Consider the following 13,627-nt stretch of genomic DNA (forward strand, 5'->3'; position numbering starts at 1 on the left):
GCATTTCCATAAATATCAAGCAGATGTATTTTTTCTTGTGTCTGAGTGAGTGTTATATAAGGATGGACCCTGTTGGTAAGGGCAAAAATACATTGTGTGCTGATATTGATGATACTATTTTTTGGCAAGCTTTAATTGAGTATACATGTCCTTGAAAGTGTGTACAAAACAAGTGGATATTTAGTGGATATGTGGGCTTGTAGTCTACATGTCATTTGGTGAACGTCGGATTGTTGAGTGGTTCCAACTTTGACTAAGCCCCAACAAACGTTTTAATCTTTTCACATACTGTCATAACAATGACTGGTAGTTGTGTTTTTCTTTTTGCTAGGGTGTCCATGTGGGGTGTATGTTTTGATGTTTGTATGCATATTAAAAAAAAGAAAAATATGTCATGATTTGTTGTCATGAAAGAAAACTGAAATATTGTCTCTTTAATATGTGCATAGTTGAGCGTCAAGGAGAACACGCGTAATCATAATTATAATGGAATATCGAGCCCTGTCATCACCAAGTGTGTTCTGGTACGGTTGGATCCACTTGTTGTCGCATGTGTTAAAGTGTGTTTAATTCTTGCTTTGTTGAAGGGCCGTCCAGCAGCAAACGTTATATTCTACTGACATTCCCACTGTCCTCTGCAGCTCCCCTCTGTCATCAAGCCCCCTGTGTGGGCCTACTGCTGCTGGGAGGCCAGGGTGATGGCCTGGTGCAGCGAGGAGGTGAGGGAGGCCAGCCCGATGAGGTACCCGTCCTCCCGGTTCCCCTCGGCCCACTGGACGTCGTGCCGGATCCGGTCCGGAGAAGGGGTGGTCTTCCCAAAGTCGATCATCCAAACGTTGGCCTTGCCGCTGTGGTCGTGGACAAAGAGGAGCGAGCTGCCGATCACCTGGCGGGGAGAGGGAAACACTTGTGTTGATTAAGTCTAGTAAATGACCTGACAGAAAGTACCAGGCGGCAGAGAGCATCATGCTTACATCATACATCGCACATTTTATTAATATAATAGATGGTATTGCTAGGCTATTAACTGATAACAGGTGGAAATATTGGACCTAGTGCATTATTGGTTTTACATGCAGAAAAGTTATTGTTTTATCATCTATAAATTATGTACCAAAGATTAAATTCTCTGAATTATTATACTTCTGTTGAATCAAACTTTAACAATCTTAAATGGGGAACATCTTTAATGGCGTCTTAATTCTCTATTAATTTGATGGTCATGCATGAATGCTCACTAATCTATTCATTTGATGGTCATATATTCATGCTCTTTAATCTCTATTGAAGAGCATTTCATATTTAATCTCTATCATTTGATAATCATATACAGTATGAATGCTCTTGTATCTCTATTGATTCATTCCGTATTCATCTCTGGGTGCAGAGAACCAAACCAAACTCAATAAGTTTCCCCCGAGGCCCCTCCTCCTCCACCCACCTCATGGGAGCTGAAGAAGGGGGATGTATCCAAGGCGTCTCCCAAAGCCTGCAGTCTGCAGTGGTAGGCCGTCTGTCCGCAGGGGATGTTATGATGAGAAGGAGAAAAACCAGGGTGGTGACGGGCAAGTCGGTAAAACTAGCATTATGACTGCTGATGCGATTGAGTAAGTGTTAAGGACATTTGTTGAAGTTCACTTCTCCAGCACATCTCAGAAGGCCTATAGACGATCGATTATTCTGAAAAGTTTACGCCAAACGTTTTAAATAACCCGTATATTTTCTTAATGGTTTGCTGGATTCCTAATTAATTCTTAATGTATAGGCCAATCAACATACAATCTTGCCAGCATCCACAATTCATAACTTCTGTAATACTGCAAACCAACTTTTTGAAAGTCAAAACAGACTTTCAACATTCTCCCATGATACAATTATTACGGTCGACTTGTTTTCCAAAATCTATTGAGTAATGAATACTTTCAGTTAATTTAGAACAAGCCCTTCCTGTTTCTGTGTTTGTCTGCAGGGGGGGAAGTAAGCAACCAAAGCAGAACCCTTATTCAATATCACTCTCCTTAATAGATCAAACGCTTAGTACAGAGAGAGCGGGTACTGACCAGGATGTCTATGCGACTCTTGGTGAAGTAAAGGAGCACCTCGGTGACTTGCGCTAAGCTCAGCATTTTCCGAAAGTCCCGCTGAACGCTGCCGTTCTCCATCTGACAAAGAGAGAAAAGCCACACATCAATGACTGTGTGACCAAACAGTGTACCAATGGATCTGGAGAAGGGAACTAATCCCCGGGGTGGGATTTACGAAGGGGACAAGTCCCTGGGTGGGATTTTCGAAGGGGTCGAATCCCCCCTACAAACACTAGAAACATTTTGAATATACTAGACCCTGGTGGCGGTATTGTGTCATGTCACGCTACCATGATGCCCTCAATGCGGAACCCGAGCGCCGAGGTGGAGGTGGTCGTATCCCTCCACCGCAGGTAGCGCCACTTGGTCACGGCCCCCTGCTCGTGCTCCTCCGCCGACGGGGCCCCGGGGTCCGCCTTCAGCATCTTGTGGTACATGTCGCTGCGCAGGGTGGGCTCTCTGTGACACTTCACCATCTCATCCTCCTGGTAGGTCCTGGGAACAGAATCACACCAAGCCCCACCCAATGCACAAGCATTTATTTATTCAACGAGGGCAAATTTTAAATAAACAGCAAATGGGAAATGGGAAGCCTTTTCTTCGAGGGGAGGGGCTGAATGCATATCCAAAAGTCCTGTCCATCACAGGAAGTGACACGTTCCCCTTTGTGACGTCCCCCCGCTTCCTGCCTTTCAGTTGTTTGTGGTCGTGAGATGAACACCTGCCTCTGGCTATTCTCCTTGCCCGAAGAGATTCTGGGGTTCTACTCATGCTTCGTTTATGTACCGGGGCAGGTGTAGTAGCGTCACTAGGTTAATCTACGACCCTGGTACCTGAGACTGGGAGTCTCTGTCCTTCATGATGCCTCAGGGAAAAGGATTGACATCTACATTCACCATTTAAACATTACTCTGCTCTTAAAATCCATCTCCTGCTTGTCCCGAATATATCAACATGGTGCTAAATGAACGTTCATTTTTAGAATGCTTAGGTTGTTATTAGCTGTTGTGTAGCAGCTCATTTCGCCAGCCTTCACAAAACACCACGGGTATTGACCTCTTCCTAATGGGTTCACGGTGGTTCATTAAAAGGGGGTTGGTTACTACTACTACTACTACTACTATTAAATAGGACTCGCTTTTCTAGGACTCATAGTCGCTCTACACTGAGGGGCGGTAGTAGTCAAAACAACAACAGACGTACGGCAATGACCCGCAGGTAGATGGGGGGGGGGGCGGGGCAGGGGAAGGCAGTAGAGAAAAAAGGTGACCAGACTTCATCACTGCCCTGAAACGGTCCCCCCCAGTGTGTGACTGCAGTAGGGTGGAGGGTGTCCCCTCCCCCCTGCTGGGCCCTTACCGCACGCCCATCTTGACGTCCATGATGACGGGCCGGGCGAGGCCCCCCAGGAGGTCCTCCAGGCGGGTGTAGCGCTCCTCCCCCTGGGTCAGCAGGCCGTGGTACTGGGGGACGAAGGGCCGCAGCGGGTCCCTCATCAGGAGCTCCAGGCACGTGGCCTCCGTCGGGCTGAACAGCTTCAGCACCTCCCCGCCGTCACTCAGCTGGAAGTTGCCTATGGCAACGGAGAGCAGCGACGGGGGGAGAGAGAAGGTGTTACATTTTGTGGTGTATGTGTGTGTGTGTGTGTGTGTTGGCGTGCATATGCGTGTGTGTGTTGGGGTGTTTGTGTGTGTGTTAGGGGGTATGTGCGTGTGTTTGTGTTAGGGTATCTGTGTGTGCACGTGCGTGCATGTGTCTGTGTGTGTGTGTGTCTGTGTGTCTGTGCATGTTTTTGTGCGTGTGTGTGTGTGTGTTAGGGCTTGTGTGGGTGTATGTGTCTGTGCGTTTCTGTGTGTGTGTGTTAGGGTGCGTGTGTTTCTGTGTTTGGGCGTGTGTGTGTGTGTTTTAGCATGTGTGTGTGTGTGTGTGTTTTACAGTAGTAACAATCTTGCCTTGATGCCCAGCGAGTTGCACCCAGGAGGGGGAGCTGCTTCTCCCCAGCGACCATTGCATTATAGTCTTTAGGGATTTCCATGAAACGCACTGTAGGGGAACACGCCACATCACTCAGTCTCAAGGTTCTTCTCCTGGTTACATGAAGGAGTATTGTGCTCATAGGACCATTGCTAAGAGCAGAGTAGCTAAGAGCTTGTAGAAGTCACCTAATCCCAGCCCATGTGTTGGTCAACAGGGGTCTGTGTCTAAAGTACACTATAACCTAAAGGAACATGCAAAATCCATTCAAATCATACCGTATAAAGGCTTTCTTTCAAGCCAATGCAAATCGCCTGGACCACAGGTTAGGTAAACAAAGCTTTTCCATGGGAAGCAAAATGAGGTCATAGTAACCAACCTTTCTGTTTGTGTTCTGCCTGTAGTCCTGCGTGTCCTCTCCTTCGCTGAAAACCTCCTCGCTGTGGGCTGAGTGGAGGCCGAAGGAGGAGTTTGAGGAGTCAGAGGAGGAGAAGTGCAGGAGTTTGGAGAGGATGGGATGTGGTTGACAAACCTCTCCATTAACCCCCTGCAAGGTCCTTTTATCCGTCCTTCTCCCCCTCCTGCAAATCAAGCCATCCTCCCCTTCCACCTCGGACAATATGCAGTGTGTGTCTCCTTGCTCCTGTTCCTTTACTCCCCCATCACTCCCACCTCTCTCCCTGTCTCTCCTGCTCTGGGCCCCCTCTCCCCCTCCCCGCGCCCCGGTCCCTTTCGGCCTTCTCCTCCCGATCCATCGCTCCCTCCTCTCCCACCCATCCAAGGTCATCCCGCCGTCCCGTTCTTCTGTACTCTCGACGCCGTCCCCCCAGTCCCGTCTCAGGATGGCCCCCCTCCGCTCCCCGTCGCGCCCCGTCGCTGGGGTCCACGCGTCCGAGCCAAAGGCGGCCGGCTTCTCGAGACGTAGTGCGTCTCCCGCGCCCCGTTGACTGCTGTCGTCGGGTGCAGGTGAACCACCAGTCTCGTAGTCGCTCTCAGTCTCCGGGTCGCTCTCTCTCTCCTGGCCAAGGCCCCCGATGGGCTGACTGTACGGGGGGAAGCTTTTAGTCGAGCGGAGTTTAGGCCTTCTGTCAAAAGGTCCGTCCATGGCCTGACCCCTGACCTGAGCCCTGAGTGACAGGCCCTGTCTCGTCCAGTCCGGTAGGTCGGTGGACACGTCGTCCTCCTCCGCTTCCTCTTTAGCGTTCCGCTCATTAAGTCCGTGGTCTGCGTCGTAGGTCATTTCCCGTCGGTCCTTTGGCTCTATATCCTCATGCGTGGGTTCCTCAGTCGTGTTGACCTTGTTTTCTGTTTCTAGGCCCGTTACTGCTAAAGGATGGTAAGAATTCCATTCCATGTATTCCACTTTTAAGACACATGCAGTAAACTCCAGCAAAAGATGTTGCTGTAAACACAGGAACATAGGCCTACTTAAAAATGTCCACGGGCATTATTAAACACACATCAATCGAAATAAATAACAAGGCAGGAACTTTTAAAAAGATATTACGTACCTCGTCCCTCTTCCTCCCAGGTGTCTCTTCTAAGGCCGGCCAACTCACATTTCCTGTTGCTCTTTATCTCACCATCTATTATTTTGCATGCAGTGACGCAACGATGTTCCCAACGCTTGGTGTAGGAACACCGCTGTGGTGAAGGCCTGTTCTAGAGACGCACTCACAGAGGTTATTCAAAACAGTCCGCAGAGCCCGGTACAACTATAAAAGAGCAGCCATGATGAATGGAACAATTCTTGAAAAGAAGCTGTAGCACAGGGGTCACCAACCTTTTTAAACCTGAGAGCTACTTCATGGGTACCCAGTTTGATACTCTTTTGAAATAAAAAATTTGCTCAGTTTGCCTTTAGTCATATATTATTATTAATGATTAATGATACTCATCTATGTGAAGACACTGGTCATGTTAATGATTTCTCACAATAATTATCAACAATGACTTAAAAAAGTTGGGAAAGAATTGTTCAAGAATGAGTTGTGCTATTTTTTAGAAGAGGCCTGCGGGCTCCTCATGTGGTCCTTGCGGGCCCTGGCACTGTGTTGGTGACCCCTGCTGTAGCACCTACATTTCCAAAGGTGCTAAGACTGTATTTCTGGTTAATAAGTGAAAATAAGACAATGGCCAGTATAGCATTTGTTTAATATGATCAGGGCATAGAAGCATAACATTAACCAGAATAAATGAATAAATATTTCAATGCTTTACATTAAGAATAATCTTAAAAATCTTTTATTTGAACTTGTGCAGAGCTGTACAAAAGAAAGACTAAATAATCAAAACATTATATAAAAAAGAAGGTACTCTGAAGTCTAGAAATGAATGAATTCTGTATTAAGTTATACCATGTTTCCTACAGACATGGTTACAGCTTTTCAATTACTTCCAAGTTAGAATGAAACACAATGAGAAAATCGACTTGGGATAACACAGGGTAAGGATTGAGCAGGACCAGCATCATCTGTAACCCGTTCTAAACCTTGGACGACCTTAGACATCAACATTTACATTTGGGGCATTCAGCAGACGCTTTTATCCAAAGCAACTTACAACAAGTATATTTTTCAGGAGAAGGTGAAACAATATAGACATCATCATCAACATCAACCCTATATCCAATCTTTGTAAGTCACAACCACAAACACACTCAGAGGTATCAGGGGGTACTTGATTTGTGCTGCGGATGATTCAGCTCTAACGTGGGCTGCTTCCAGTGATCTGCTGGGTTCTGCTGTGTAACATCGTGTCTATGACCTTCCTCCGCATCCAGATGTATGGCTCTTATTTGTAGTGGATCTCCCAGACAGTTTCTGTTATAAAACACCACACTTCAACTTTAGTCTGTCTGCGTTGGTCCATAAATGACAATGTGTGTTATGTGTTGATGCCCTTATGCACACACACACACACACACACACACACACACACACACACACACACACACGCACACACGCACGCACACACACACACACACACACACACACACACACACACACACACACACACACACACACACACACACACACACACACACACACACACACACACACACACACACACACACACACATGCATATATAATCATGCAAATGTGCACGAGCATGTATTAACTGCTGTGACACCAATAACAGCTTATCCTTGCAAAAATAAATATTATAGCCTTTAAGTTACAACCCTTCATGCCCAACATTAAGCATTCATATACGTCACTTTTCAACATAAATTGTTCACCGGACTCGTGGTCCCGGTGCCTCCGAAAACCAGCCTCATGTAGCTGACGAAGAGGAGCATGCTGAGGAAGAGCAAGTTACTGGACACGCCCACGAGTGCTGACATCACCGGGTAGTGGAAGAGCAGGTAGCTGATGGTGGATTGGAAATGATGGGAGAAGTCATTAGAATATTGCTGGAAAATTACAATCATTGTGTGCTTTTAACTCAATGCACTTACATAATGTATGCAAGTTTTCTACGCAAAGTTGTCTCATCTTATCCAAACTATATTTGTTGTGTACGGGGAATGTGTTAACCTAGCGATTGTTAGTGCTTGGCACTTGGTTCTATGAACATCCTTAATGTATCGACAGCGATATATTGTTGTTTCTCCTCCTTCTGATGAATGGACTTATTGTAAGTCGCTTTGGATAAAAGCGTCTGCTAAACGCCCTAAATGAAAATATCAATGTAATTGAATTAAGTACGGACAGGTAGTAGAACAGAGGGTCAACACACTGGGTCCCATCTCTACCAAGGAGCTCAGCTGAAGTCTGAATGTTTGTGGTCAAAAGATGACCGTTGATGAAGACGATGATTTAACTACACTTTCACTGTGAAGTGATGTGTGCTGTGTGTGTATTGTGTGTGTGTATTGTGTGTGTATATTGATGTGTTCTTCGGGTTAGGCGGGAGTCGCTGCTCACCGTATTCCGGTGAACTCGGCGTAGATGTTGAGCCGAGCAGAGTAGATCTGCACCTGGCTGGACAGGACCTCCAACATGGCTTCTACGGAGGGGGAGAACTACAGCCACATCCCGGGATCAAACACAACCACAACCCCTCTGAGGAACAGCCCCTAAAGGCAGGCAGACAGGTAGACAGACAGGACCGGAGGGCCACCTCCACTTACGGGGTCGTCGGTGTAATCGGTGAACAGGTCCACCTCCAGCCACTGGGCCTGCTGGGACATGCCGCTCAGGAACCCCGGGAGGAAGAGCAGCGTGGCGAACGTCCTCAGGAGGTCCGAGCGGTAGCGGAGCATCGTCTGAACACACAACATACACAGTGACAAACTCAGTCTTAGATTTCTACACTGCACTCTCTTTGAGCTGTAGAACACCTTTACTTTTGCCCATTAGTGGCAGAGGTGGCAGGTGCTGGACTCACAAAGCGGGTGCTGGAGGCCGAGGGCCGGGGGCTGACCTGGAGACCGGGAGAGAGCAAGAGCAGGACTTAGATATGGTGATGCGTGTTAACTGCATACATAAAGCAAATGCGCACACACACACACACACACACACACACACACACACACACACACACACACACACACACACACACACACACACACACACACACACACACACACACACACACACACACACACACACACACACACACACACACAAGGCCAGGGCGGAGCCACTCACGCGGTGGGTGGAGGAGGTCACCCTCCCCCTCTCCTTGGAGTAGCAGGTCATCCTGACCATGAACATCCCAAGCAGATGATTGGCCGGGGAGTCGGGCATCTCCAGCTCCAGGGAGATGCGGTACTTCTGGCCGAGTGACATCATCTGAATGGTTCCAAAGTGGACATAAGCATGCTTTTGACTTTGGTTTATATAAATGACAATGCATGAAACAGGTAGTTTCTGAGCAATGAGTTAGATGAGTGATGAATACTATGAGTGAGTGAATTATTGTATACCTCTGGCCTGGAGGCATACTTAGCCACCGTTACTACCGTGTTATTATCACCATGGTTACCGTCATTAACTACTTTGAATGTACCTGATCATCCGTAGTAATGATGTCTCTCTCTTGCCGTTGTGAGCATGTTAGTGTGTAAAGGAAATCAGTGACAGACGGACAGGAAATTACTCACCTGGTGCTTGCCATTTTGGAGAAGAGAAACATTTGCAATGGGATAAGAACAAGGTTGCAACGTTCCAGGCTCACAGTCTGATCTGAGGATAGAAACACAATTCATACACAGATTGTTAGGGTCGTGCGTGTGTGTGTGTTTGTGTGTGTATGTTGGTGTGTTCTCTAAGTGTGTAAAAGCCTGCTTGCACACATAAGCTTTGCAGTGAGAAAGGCAGACGCTGAATGAGTGTACATGTTTTTAGTGGAGAATACATAAGGGGGGAATCAACAGAGACATGAAACATTAGAAAGCCATTAGTCAGTCACAGTGAGTCACAGCAAGCTTTCTGCTGCCGGTCAGGGAGGACAACAACTACAGGATCACTCCCCCCCCCCCCCCCCCCCCTTTATCTGTTGTTCCCTTTATTGTTTACTTTAGTGTTTGGAAATGTCTTCTCTTTATCTGTTTTGTCTGTGCACTCTATCTCTATCACCGTGAGAATGTGAGAAACGTATTTTCGATTCCTTTGTATGTCTGGTACATGTGAAGACAATAAGCTGAATTTAACTTTGAAAAGTGGATGGATTCTGGATGCGTCACCTGTAGTAGTAGTGTACCGGGGCTGAATGCGCCGCTTTGGGCATGAAAGAGTAGTAGAAGCTTCCATAAATGAAAGAGGCCGCCCAGAGGAGCAGGAACAGCGTGCCAAGCACCAAGGCCCCCTGCAGGACCTTCTGCTGAACGCGCTGCAGGAATCCTGGAGCAGAAGAACGCGCTCCGAACCGCTGGCCCGCCGGAGCCGACCGGTACCCGGTCTGCGAGGCTCCACTCCCCCCTGGCCCGGAGGTCTCCACACTGTCTCTCTCCATTCAGAGTGCTGAGGGTACTGAAGAGATCATCATAGTCATCCTCTTTGTATTTGACATGAATGAATCCATTCACCTTCATCGAACTTCATCACCCTGTATCTAAAATGGAGTACACTTACAAAAGGACCAATATGGATGTTTGTAATTAACAAAAACCTGTTTAAATAAGTTACTGGGTTTCATTGGAATGGTAATACAATACAGCTGTGAAGGCAACGCAGGTTTTTGATGGGATTACACACGTTGCACTGCGGCTATAGGTTTGGATAAAGGATCAATATATTTTCTGATCAAAAAAATGTCCCCCCCAAAAAACATGCTGAATCCACGCGGACAATCTAATCATATCCCAATGTTTTCCAGAAGAAGTTGCACAATCAAAGTGCTATGAAGGGCAAAGATCCCCGTGTCAATTTCCACTGATCTCTGTCATAGTTAATTGATCAATTCAGATCTTTCCCCCGAAATCATGAGAACTGTTCTTGGAGTCTAGGATTTGGCACCAAAGTAATGATGACCGTGAAACCACAGACTCCAATCTGAGCGGTCACAAGCCACCGTTGAGAACATCAGATTAGTGCATATTGCACATATTGTAAATCATATTCCTCGTATTGCACATCTAAATGTATTTACTTGGTAACTAATTTTTATAAATACCGTTTGGTTTTCCTTACCTTTTGCACTATTTAGACTTTTTTAATTGATAGATTACTTATCTAATTTTATCAAATTTTATCCTTTTGTTGTTATTGCTTGGTGGGTCGGAGATAAACGCAATTTTGATATCCCTTTTTTTGTCTGGCGCATATTTTGAAATTGACAATAAAAATGACTGATACTTTTGTACTTTGAAGATATGCCTCTCAAGGAGGGAGGGAGAAGCAAAGCTTAGGTGTGTTTTGTACAGCAACATAGCATAATTTCACAATTTAGAATTTATTAATTGATATTATAAGACCATGATATATAATAATAATCTTTATTTGTATAGCACCCTTCATACATAAAATGCAGCTCAGAGTGATTTACATGCACAAAATAAAGATAATACAAAACAAAACACATTCATCACAGGCAAGTGACCCGCAAAAGCATAGTGCAAAAGTTAAAATAAATACATAAAAATAATGAATATGTTGTAAATTGTTCATTTGTTAGGTTAGGTTATTATTTGTGAGTTGTTTTCCGATATTATGAAATGATGCAAGGATTTATAACTTCATGAACGATAAGTATGTGAAGGTTTTTAAATTATAAAGGGTCCCCTGGTCATTACTATATATGCAATTAATGTGGATGACGTTATCAAAAACCTAAAATGCATAATACAGCTTACACAGATACACTCACCTTTAGGTTCTTTACAACTTTGAAGCGCTGTTAAGAAATCGGTCTCCCAAAAGAGTCTTCGCTCTCCACTTCAAACTGTCCTGCTGCAAAGACGAGAGACACAGCTCGGCCTGCCCTTTCTCCGATGGTGCTTTCAAGCAACTACCCAACAGCTGACTCTTAAAGACACCCGACCAATGGCTGCACAGACACAAGCTCTCTGGGGTGTCCCACAAGAATCGGTATGCTGAAGATGACTGCCTCATGCTATTGCATGCTGGCTAGTTGGCAAATAGGGTTACCCGGTCGCCTGCTGATTAAGAGTTGCACACTGCTGTCCTTTGGTTATTAAAACTGAATTAAAGGGGCTGTTGGTAATATTCGATAGTTTTAAAGATAGAGAGAGAGAGATCAGAAAAAAAGCGTGAGATCAAGATTTTTTTAATTTAACCAAAAATGTACCCCTCACCAATCTCAGAAGAGATGCCCTGATGCCGAGAAAAATTAGCCCGAGCGGTCAGAAAACGGAATGTTACACGGGCAGGCGAGGTCGACTCGTAACACATATTTGCACAGCGATATATTAAACTCACAGCGCATTCCACTCAATAATAGCTGAACGCTGTTTATTCCATTTCTAACAAATCTCACCGACTGCACCTTTGAAGGTGACATAATGTTCACATTATTCTGCGCGTAAACAAGGGGGGCGCCATACTGGTTTCGTTTTGTGCTCTATCTTCCGGTTGAGCAACTCTGTCCGTTATCGTACAGTGGCACAAAACATTAGCATTTTTTGTCAAGATGACCAGCATTATTTGTTCGCCAGCTAGCGTCTAGTGAGTATGATCGGCATATACCCGTAACTCTGCCTTAGCTGGACCTCAATAAATGAACAGCATTACAAGATAAGATCAGGTGGAGGCTTTCTAATTTGATGTCCAAGACTGGCTATGTTGAAAGGCAGCAAAATGATTAACCTTATCGTTGATAACATACTGATGTCTGATGCTGTTATTTCTACAGAACCCTCAACCAGCTCTGCAATCCAGGAGACTGATGGGATGACACACCGTGATGCTTCTACACAGGGGAAGTATACATTCATGGAAGATCACGTCTATGCTGTCAGTGACTCACTCCATTGTCTTCTCCTTCGTGACCAGAAAACACAGTGTCCTCAACAACATCTTGTACACTGAACTTCTCCTGAATGATCGGCTGTGTCTACTGTACATTGGGTTGTCAGTGGATGCCTTTGAGGCTCTATCCGACGACCTGAAAGAAGGATGCAGCATCTCTCAGCTACATCCCAAGGATCAACTGTTGATGACCCTGTTGGAGCTCCAGGTGAACCTATTGCAGGATGACATCGCAGAGAGGTTCAGAGTGTCTCAGTCTGTGGTCAGTAGGATAATCTCTCAGTGGCTGGACTTCATAGAGGAGAAGGTGAGGTGCTATGTTCCATGGCTGCCCAGGGAGGCGATCCAGGCAACGATGCCACAGAGCTCCAAGGAACATTATCCATTAACCACATGCGTAATCGACTGTTCTGAGACCCCTCTTCAGAAGGCTCACAATCTGGACTCAAAAGGCGAGTCTTACAGTCATTACTATGACATAATACAATCAAGTTCCTCATAGCTATTGCACCATGTGGTTTGATTATGTTCATCTCTCCAGCATATGGTGGGAGATGCAGTGACAAGTTCATCAAAGCCAACACAGGGTTTCTGGAGTATCTGCGTCCAGGTGAAGAGGTGATGGCTGACCGAGGATTTGTTATCCAAGATCTTCAGTTTGAACGTAAAATCAAGCTCGTCCTGCCAGCTTTCACCAGGAGAGGCCTTCCCTTGTCCGAAGAAGACACCACCAACATGAGGCGCATAGCCAACGTCCGAGTGCACGTTGAGAGGGTTATACACCGCCTGAAGTACTCCAGAATAGTCTCTCAAACAGTGCCCATTAGCCTTGCCCAGAAATTTGACAAGATTCTGAGAGTCTGTGCAGCTCTATGTAATCTTCGTGCGGACATTATACAAGAAGATGAGGAATAAGATGTTCAATCAGCTATAAGTTAAATCAGTTGTAATGGTTACATGGTTAAATGTTGTTTCTCTGGTTTATATTGTTCATTTTTACAAATCTATAACAAACTTTAACTGATACATGTATTTTTATGCACAAACATGATGTCTTAGTCAGAGAGGGACAATAAAATAAACTTGACACGAGGCATTTGTTAAATCCTTTAATGATTGAGTTAATGCTTTGA

At 45.6% G+C, this 13,627-nt stretch overlaps 2 protein-coding genes across 2 annotated transcripts; both read right to left on the reverse strand.

Moving 5' to 3' along the window:
* Nucleotides 1–105: 105 nt before the first annotated feature.
* On the reverse strand, nt 106–3,725 carry LOC132465556 (inositol-trisphosphate 3-kinase C-like). Its single transcript, XM_060062246.1, has 5 exons — nt 3,444–3,725; nt 2,375–2,579; nt 2,061–2,162; nt 1,442–1,513; nt 106–886 (listed from the first exon to the last, which is right to left on the reverse strand). Exons 1-5 carry the CDS (start codon nt 3,578–3,580, stop codon nt 674–676), a joined length of 729 nt encoding a protein of 242 aa, XP_059918229.1. The 5' UTR covers nt 3,581–3,725; the 3' UTR covers nt 106–673.
* Nucleotides 3,726–4,803: 1,078 nt separating this feature from the next.
* Nucleotides 4,804–11,666, reverse strand: LOC132466499 (uncharacterized; the record flags this gene model as incomplete). Its single annotated transcript, XM_060063750.1, has 11 exons — nt 11,374–11,666; nt 9,752–10,037; nt 9,170–9,251; nt 8,715–8,858; nt 8,452–8,487; nt 8,195–8,329; nt 7,989–8,086; nt 7,301–7,430; nt 6,825–6,880; nt 5,570–5,630; nt 4,804–5,460 (listed from the first exon to the last, which is right to left on the reverse strand). Coding segments are annotated over exons 2-11 (1,668 nt in total), but the record flags the coding sequence as incomplete, so codon positions are not given.
* Between the last annotated feature and the right edge of the window lie 1,961 nt (nt 11,667–13,627).

The sequence above is a fragment of the Gadus macrocephalus genome, chromosome 10 (genome assembly GCF_031168955.1).
Source record: "Gadus macrocephalus chromosome 10, ASM3116895v1".
NCBI classification, from domain to species: Eukaryota; Metazoa; Chordata; class Actinopteri; order Gadiformes; family Gadidae; genus Gadus; species Gadus macrocephalus.

Coding starts and splice junctions, on each gene's coding strand:
- LOC132465556 (XM_060062246.1), bottom strand. CDS start 3,580: ATGAGGGACCCGCTGCGGCCCTTCGTCCCCCAGTACCACGGCCTGCTG. Junction 2,580..3,443: donor GACGTCAAGATGGGCGTGCG/GTAAGGGCCCAG, acceptor TTCTGTTCCCAG/GACCTACCAGGAGGATGAGA. Junction 1,514..2,060: donor AGAGTCGCATAGACATCCTG/GTCAGTACCCGC, acceptor CCCTGCGGACAG/ACGGCCTACCACTGCAGACT.